Raw genomic sequence first — 8825 nt, 5'->3', positions numbered from 1 at the left:
GGGAGGGGGGAGGGGGGTGGTTAGCTAATGAAGTGGTTTGATAATAAATCTGTCAGCTTTGTCTTTTTTTGGCCGGGGGGGGGGGGGGGGGTAATGACAGCTTTGAAAACTTTACTGTAGGAATCAGATTGACAAACTCTGTGACATCCTAAGAGCTTCCTGTTTGACCTAAACTACAGGAGAAATCTTGACAGCCACTCCCCTTGGAAGGGAATTGCCCAGTTCTTTATGATTGTGTCCAGACTGGCTGAAATCAGAGAGTGTGGAGAAGAGAGAGGGCTTAATGGTTAGTTTGCTGACCTGCTCAGCATTAGATAATGTCTGTGGAGGTTCCCAGAGTGCGTCCAGGGGAGCTAGGGCCCAAATATGGAAAAGAGGAGCCATGATTATGAGGTAGGAGTTGAAATTACCATCGCGACGATTTAAAGTGTTATTTCAGCACTTTCCTCTGCTCCTGGGTTTGGGGTTTCATTGCTTGTGGTGTTTGGAGAGCCGGGCCGGACAAGCTAGGAAGAGGGCTGGGTGATGTCTTTGTTGTAATGAAGCACCAATTCCACAGTGGGGTTCTGTGGGTCACCCCTTTCCGGTATGACTTTTTCTTTTTTTTGATAACTGAAAACACTCCAGCAACTGAATTTAAAAAAAAAAAAAAATTTTAACATTCATTTTTGAGAGTGTGTGAGAGAGAGAGCATGAGCGGAGGAGGGGCAGAGAGAGAGGGAGACACAGAATCCGAAACAGGCTCCAGGCTCTGAGCTGTCAGCATAGGGCCCGACGCGGGGTTTGAACTCACGGACTGCGAGATCATGACCTGAGCTGAAGTCGGACGCTTAACCGACTGAGCCACCCAGGCGCCCCCAGCAACTGGATTTTTAACATTTCTTAAATCTTAGTAATCTTTTCCCCTGAGATCATGTAGGAAGATAAGACACAGGTGGAGATGATCATCCAGTGTTCCTCAGTCTATTGTGTCCCTTTTTAAAAGTCCCTTTCTTCAAAACCAAGTGTTTCCCATTCTTGTTGCATTTGTAATATTCTTTACGCCAGCTCCTTACCTTGTCTAAGGGTTAAAAAAATAATAAGGGAAACGCCATGATGATGAGAAAAAAAAAAAAGTTGAGCGTGGGAGAACTAGAGACAGATTCCAAGGGACCTGGCTCTCACCCACACCTGGCTTCCTACAGTGACTTCAGGCCTGGCAAGGGACACAGGCACCCGCACCGTGTAAATGGAACCCTGAAAGAAACCCCATAGCGCTGACCACACTGAGCGCTTTGCTTTTGTCTGCTCAAACCCTCTCTGTTGGAAAAGGCAAGGCTCTAGGGCATAGCCTGGTGGGCGAGACAGACCCAGAAGCACTTTTGTAACCCTCTCTGGTGTGCACTTAGTATGCCAAAGGAGCCCAAAGGGAGGGGAAGCTTAGAGGCTGGGGCAGGGGAGGAAGGGATAGATCAGGTGAAGAGGATGGTGAGAGTGACCGAGGATGTATGAACCGAGGCCTGCAGGGGAAGCGGTTTGATAAATATCTGGAAGAAAGCCTTGCCAGTGAGTAAAATGGGAAGTAGAGGCGGGGGTTGGGGTGGAGTGAAGTTGGGACGTGAGAGGCACTGTGCACCTCTGTAAGGAATTTGGACCCTAGAGGTGATCAGGAAGCATCAAAGGAGCCATTTTAAGCAGAGGCATGTTGCCGTCAGATGTGGATGGAGGCAGAGTTTAACAGGTGACTTCTGAATGAGCATCTGCTCCCATGTAGCTTATTTCAAAAATAGCTTCATTGAGATCTAACTTGCATACTGTACAGTTCATCCACTTGTGCCTTGTTCAGTGGCTTTCAGCATATTTAGGGTTGTGTAATTATCACCATGATCTAATTTTTGAACATGTCCTTCCCGCCCCAAAGAGACCTTGTGCCCCTGTGCTGTTACTCCCCACTTCCAAGCCCAGCCCTCGGCAGTCAACCACTCTTCTTTGTAATTTCTCCTTTTTCTTTAGCGTTGAAGGGAATGTCTTCTGTGAGTGTATTATTAACTTTAAGGGGTCTCTTTGCCAGATTACAGACTCTTGCTCTTGGCTTCCTAGGTATTGCTCAGCCTGTTCCTATCAGCAGTGATATCTGTTATCTCACATAATTTTCAGGCTACAGGTCGGATGGACCCCAAGGGTAGTGTGTTCACCTGCTCACGGGGACATCGGAGACCTGTGTTCTTCCTGTCGCTCCTCCATGGGTCGTGCTGCCAGTAGCTTCACCCAAGGGCTGGTTTCTTCATGGTTGTCAGGCAGACGTAGGATGGCATCCACTGGCTGTGGGGCCCTCTGCTTCCTTGTTCAGGGCGGGCATGTAGGAGGAGTCCTTTCCTGCAGTCTGATTGGGTGAACTTAGCTCCTGTTGCCCACCCGGAACCAATGATTGGCTTAGAGTTAATTAGTCTGCCCTCTGGAGCTGGGGAGTGGGCTTGATGGGGGATGGGTGGGTACCTGTGGCCAATAGTTGGCTCTGCGAGGGGAGGAGGAAGGGAGCCGCCTCAGCTGGTTAGTACCGTGTTTGAAGCTGCCCCTAGCTTTATGTCTGTGAAAAGCGTCCTCAATTCAGATCTCACCACTTCGGGAGGTCGTGCAGATTTGGTCAGGCGGTGCACTGGAGTTGACCTTTGGACAGTGTCATAGTGTGGGCGATAGTGGGAATGGTGGTAACATTAACTTATGTGGGAAATAAATGATTTAAGCCTCATTAGAAAAACCTGTTTGCTTTAGGATAGCAATGTTTAAATACATGACTAGTAGTAAATAGTAGGGAAATCATTCTTATCTGGTTATTAGGTTAGCCCCTTGGAATCTCTCCTTGGGGGAAAAAATGAAATCCTGTCCTGAATGTGTCAGTATTTGAGTTACTCTGTGAACTTGAAATTAACAAAAATTGACTTTGTTTCAAGTATAATTCACGCTTCACTAAGCCCAGTAGACATTCTGCCAGTTACTTGCACTTTATTAAATTTTGCTTTAGATGTAATAAAAAAAATTTAAGGTAGGCCTCTGCTTTGCAAGTAACTTATTTGATTATGAGCTGTATTTTCAAGTCTGTTTTGGAGTGAGGTTTGCCCTCACGTAAGTAATGAGCGTTTGCTGGCGCAGCTCTTTAATGGTGAGAACGGATGTTGAAGAAAGCAAACACCATATGCCCTTTGTTTCCCGTGCATGTCCCCTCCTGGAGGCTGGGTGGAGTGTTTCAGCTGTCTCGAATAATCTCCATTTTGCTGTTACTGCAGACTTTGCGGCTCTCCCACTCTCTTCTCTCCGATGTTACAACTTCTTCCTCTTCCTCCTCCTCAGTCATAAAGGTTCCATGCTCTGAAGCGCCAGAGATTGGGTTAATTTTGAAAAATGAGTTTCCCTTGATTTGTGACAGAAATTAGTGCAGAGAATTAAAAAAAGAAAAAAAAAACCACCACCCAGCGTGAATGTGTAGTGGGAGGGGCAGGCGGGTTGGGTACGGGACAGGATGCTTAGAATAATTCTGCTGCCAAGTGAATCAGAGAGACTCGCAGTTCTCGGCGAGCACGGAGCATACTCCTGCCCAGAGTTCAGACGCAGTCAGCCCGAAATCACCACTTGATGCTCCACAGAATGGAGCTTTCTGCAGCCAAAGCCCCGGGTGCTGCAGACGCGTCTGAGACTGTAAGTAGGACGTACATCTGGTTTGATTGCTATTATGCCTGCATCTTTTGGAGCCTGGTGCCCCGCTACTTCTTAGGCCGGGAGGGAGGCATGATGGAGAATTTGGTCCCAGCTCAGTCCTTCCAGAGAGATGGTGAGCAACACTGTTTTCCCGCTCAGATCTGGGTCACAGTTTTCTTGTTTGTGGCAGAAAGGAATGTCTTTCTTGGGGCGCTCCTGTGACAGAAGTGGCTTTTGGCTGATCCCCTTTAGTAGTGTCATCTACAAAGATTTTGGACAACCCTGCCCTCTGGTGTGAGGGCTCTTCCCTTCTCCGGACTGTGATCGAAGAGTTTTGTCCAGGGGACACCCCAGCCAGCCAAGCCTCCCCGCGCCCCTGCCCCGCAGACATCCCTTTCATCAGGTAAGTTTCCCTACCAAGGGCGGGGAGCAGGTAACGTTTCTGAGGCAGCTGGCAGGTTTGCAAGCCTGGGATAAAGCCAGGTGTGGAATGCAGCTTCCCTGCGGTGGGAAGGAGAGAAGAGTGAGATCGAAGGCTGGACGGAAAGTCAGCTTGAGATCTGTTCAGAGCACAGTTTGTTGCTAGATGCCAGTCGAGGTGGCAGGCAAAGCTCAGATCCTCCCTCTGCTAACTGGAGCTTTGGGCTGCCAGCAGATACTCTTCCCATCTGCAAAGCGCTATCACCGCACTTCACGGCGTCGCGGGGTGGTTGGAAGTAATGGATGTGAAAGTAGCCAGCGCTTGGTGGGCACTTGCTAAGTGGTGTGTTTTTGCCCTTCGTACCCCTTCTCCTTCCTTAGTGGGATATTGTACCATCAGTGCAAGCAGTGTGCTGGGCTGTGGGGCGTGCCACCCGTGTTGCTCTCCTGGCTTCTTTCGGGGCAGCCTTCGTGGCCTCCCACATTCTCTTGCTTGGTGTCATAAATTTGATCTTGGCGTCAGCCTTGCTCAAGACCAGAGCCCTAGAGGTTGCCCTTTTAGCCTGGTCCAGGGGACCCCCTAGAACAAGGAGGTCTCGGGGAGAAGGTGTGAGTGTGTCATGCTGTGTCTCAGAGATCCATTTGAGTTCAGGATCATGGGGACGGGGGACCCAAGTCAGGAGGCCGTGTGATGAATCCTGGGGGGACAGCGATAATTCAGCAGAGCCATTTCCCGTTCAGCTTTGAGTTTCCAAGTTATGAATACCTATATTCAGCTGGTACAAGGGAGAAGAAACAGAAAACTCAAATCTCGAAGAAAGCTGCTTAGCAGTTCGTCTGATTTCTGATTCAGGAGTAGGCGTAGGACACTGTCATGGTGACACTCCATCTGGTTATTTCAGTGAACCTGTTCATGGATTTAGGCAAGCTGCGAGCACATCAGTCCGTTCCCAATTGCCTTCCACCCTTATGTGCGTGTGTTGGGGACTTTCTTTTTGTTTTTTGTTTAAAGTTTCTTTATTTCTGAGAGAGAGAGAGAGAGAGAGAGAGAGAGAAAGAAAGAGAGAGAATGAGCGGGGGAGGAGCAGATAGAGGGAGACACAGAATCCAAAGCAGGTTCCAGGCTCCGAGCTGTCGGCACAGAGCCTGACATGGGGCTCGAACTCACAAACTGCGAGATCATGACCTCAGCCGAAGTCGGACACTTAACCAACTGAGCCACCCAGGTGCCCCTGTTTTGGGGACTTTCTAGAGCCTGTCTTGTTAAATTAGCTTTACCATGTGCTTTATATTTGCTAACTGTGAGTTAATTGCTAATAAGAGTGTTTTCTTGTCAGTCACAAGTTCTCCCACCCCTTACTGTACTTGAATTCCTTGTATTTCGTCTCCTATTTAGGCTAAAATTGTTCGCCTCTAGCTGGCAAGCCTCCTCAACAACTGTCCACGAGCTCTAAGGCAGGGCTAACTTTTATCAGTGTTTTTGGAGACATTGTATCATCTGTACACTTTGTTTCATGGGCGAAGATAAAAGAGTACTTCTTATCTTAACCAGCATCAAAATCCTGTATCACAGTGTTCCAGCCTTCAGTAGCTCTCTGTGGGTCTTCATTGAAATCCACTTTCTTCCCCATGCCCGGCTGTGCCTTGTGTAGCCTGGCACACGCCTCCCTCTCCAGCTTCATTGCCATCACCCTCACACTTGGCCACTACCTTCCACCACACCAGTGCCCTGGCTGCCCCAGCCCCCGCCGGGGCCTCTCCTGCCGCTGGGCCCAGGCTTGCTCATCTTTTAGATGTTACTTGGAGAAGGCCCTGTGCCATCTTACCTTTTGAAAAATTTTTTAATGTTTATTTATTTTTGAGAGACAGAGACGGGAGTGGGAGAGGGCAGAGAGAGAGGGAGACACAGAATCCAAAGCAGGGTCCAGGCTCTGAGCTGTCAGCACAGAGCCTGACGTGGGGCTTGACTCACAGACTGTGAGATCATGACCTGAGGTGAAGCCGGACGCTTAACCGACTGAGCCATCTAGCCAACCCCATCTTATCTTTTAAAAAAAATGTTTATTTATTTATTTTGAGAGAGAGAGACAGAGTGGGGGAGGGGCAAAGAGAGAGGGAGAGACAGAATCCCAAGCAGGCTCTGTGCTATCAGCACAGAGCCCAACGTGGGGCTCAATCTCATGAACACTGAGATCATGACCTGAGCCAAAATCAAGAGTTGGACACTTAACCAACTGAGCCACCCAGGCACCCCCCCAACCCTGGGCCATCTTATCTTAAGGGACTTCCTCCATCTTAAGTTTCCTTTCTCCCTTCCTGACACATCACCATATCTATTTCTTGCAGAGCACTTGTATCACAGGCTATAAATCCCTGGTTGATTTACAAGTCATTGATTTACTTGGCACTTGATGTGTCCCCCACTGGAATGTTGACCCCCATGCTGGCAGAGGCCTTGTCTTTGTTATTCCACTGTATCCCGAAGCCCCTAATTCAGTTCTCAACACAATTATGTGCTCATGTTCAACAACTGTTTCTTAAATGAATAGAGGTTTTAGATGATTAATATCGTGCGTGACTGCTGAGTAGTTTGTGCCCACAAGCTGATAAAGATGGTCCCATCTTATCTGTGCCGGACCTCCACCCCCCCCCCCGCCCCCGCCCCCTGCCCCTCTGCCTCCATCACTGCTCTGGCACTTTGGGAGCACTCCAGACCTCGAGGCCCCATTACCCTCTCCTGGCAAGCCAGTGGCTGCTATCTGGAGTCACCCTCTGTTTTAAGCATCATTTTTGTTCTCAAAATGAAAACCACCTGTCTTCAAAGTGATTTGCTTAAAACAAATACTTATTTCTTTACGGAGGCCTTCCTCCCCTTCTGCCTTTCCCCACCTCCTGCCAAGAATAATGGGAAAACCCTCCTATCTTGGAAAGTGGTTTTCCCTCTGGTCAGAATCCAAAGCTGGATGGTTTATCACCCAGTGTGCCGACCGATAGCTTCTCCCTGCCCTGTTGCTCTCAAATGTTCACACTTTTGTTCTCCCGAGGGGCTCAAAGGGGTCATGTCATGGAGGCTCAACCTTTGTCCCACCCCCTTTGCACATTTCCTTTAAACATCCTTCCTACAGGTAAAGAGCCCAGGCCAGGGCACCACAGAAATGGTTGCAGGGGGTGGGGGCAGTGTCTAATTAGTGTCCTGTGGTTGGCTGTTTGCTAGCCTATTGACACCTTATACCAAGTCCAGGGAGAAGATGACATTGCCTGCATTTTAGAGATGGTGCAGTGAGGCTCACAGAGGTTAGGTAGGTTGTAAGCAACCAGGATCAGAACCCAGATCTCTCTGGCTTCCAAATCCGTGTTTATTCTCTTTCTTTTTTTTTTTTTTACCATGTTCTTCAGTGAAAACATCTGCCATCTTAGTGTACATATATGTGTCCATACTTGTAATGGCAATAAGTTAACTGAAATAGTAGTTGCCTTCACTGTGTATGAGGCTTTTGTATATTCTCCATTCCACTTTAAAAATGCTCGTCAGCACATGGCAGGATTCTGTTCCTTTTCAAAGCCAAAAAATATTCCATTGTATGTACATGCCACAGTTTCTTTATCCATTCATCCATCAGTGGCCATTTAGGTTGGTTCCACCTCTTGGTTGCCAGCGGCTGGGCAACGGGGAGTGGGGAGTTGCTGATCAACGGGTAGAATGCGTCAGTCGTGCAGAATGAATATGTTCAACAGATCTACTGTACAACGTTGGGCCTAGAGTTAGCGGTACTTTATTGTGCACTTAAAAAAAATTTTAGGAGGCTATACCTCAAGTGTTGTTAACACAATAAAGTGCTACTTCGGACCTTCTAAATTGATCGTGTGGCCCACTAATTGGCAGCAACCCATGGTTTGAAGATAGGTGGCACTAGTGTTGGTGATATGTACATGCTTACTTTAGGCAGAGGTTTACATGATGTAAGCTACTTTTAAAAACGTTTATCCTAGTGTAGCCTACACATATCAAATGCACATGAGACACCAGTTTGTTGAATTTTCACAAACTGAACCCATCTGGGTAAAAAGCACCAGATCAAAACACACGCCATTGGGGCGCCGGGGTAGCTGGTTAAACATTTGACTCTTGATTTCTGCTCAGGTCCCGATCTCATGACTAATTCAGGCCCCACATTGGGCTCTGTGCTGGCACTGCAGAGCCTGCTTGGGGTTCTCTCTTTCCCTCTCTCTCTCCGCCCCTCCCCCACTCACTCTTTCTCTCTCAAAAACAAACAAACAAACAAACAAAACCCACTGCCATTGATATAAGCTTCTTTGAATCAAGGCAGGCATGGAGTACTACAGAAAGGGATGTGCCCTCAGTTTGTTCTGAATTATGCACATACGGCTTACTTGATAGAATCTCTCTATTTAGAGTCCCATGTTTTGTGCTTTCCATGACAGGGCCTAACTGGTATTTCAGGTCTAACAACTACTGAAGGAGTGGAACCAGGCTTCTGTAGGGACTGTCCGAAATGGACACAGAAGGAGGCTAAGGATGTGCCTGGTAAAATGTGAACAAGGAGGAGGAGGAAGGGGCAGGGCCCCACAGTGGCTATGGAAACCCTCGGGTGTGAGGATTTACGGTGATAGTAATCGAGACCAATTTTAGTGAAATGGGGTGGGGGGGTAGGGAACTTGTGATTAGAGTCCCAAGCCCCTAGAAGTCAATGCACTTTTGTGTAAAATAAGGA

At 48.1% G+C, this 8825-nt stretch overlaps 1 protein-coding gene across 5 annotated transcripts in view; it reads left to right on the top strand.

Moving 5' to 3' along the window:
- Positions 1 to 8825, top strand: part of SH3KBP1 (SH3 domain containing kinase binding protein 1) — a 328594-nt gene that overhangs the window by 83004 nt on the left and 236765 nt on the right. The window contains exon 1 of one of the 5 annotated variants that reach the window (XM_049643562.1): positions 702 to 3672. The exons of the other annotated variants lie outside the window; for them this stretch is intronic. Coding sequence (XP_049499519.1) covers positions 3610 to 3672 — 63 coding nt within the window. The 5' untranslated portion in view covers positions 702 to 3609. Of the gene's footprint in view, positions 1 to 701; positions 3673 to 8825 lie in introns of those variants that run through there. 5 annotated transcript variants of the gene reach the window in all.

This window comes from Panthera uncia, chromosome X, assembly GCF_023721935.1.
Source record: "Panthera uncia isolate 11264 chromosome X, Puncia_PCG_1.0, whole genome shotgun sequence".
Classification (NCBI taxonomy): Eukaryota; Metazoa; Chordata; class Mammalia; order Carnivora; family Felidae; genus Panthera; species Panthera uncia.
The sequence above is the reverse complement of the archived record's forward strand: the minus strand, read 5'-3'. Positions and strand labels throughout refer to the sequence as shown.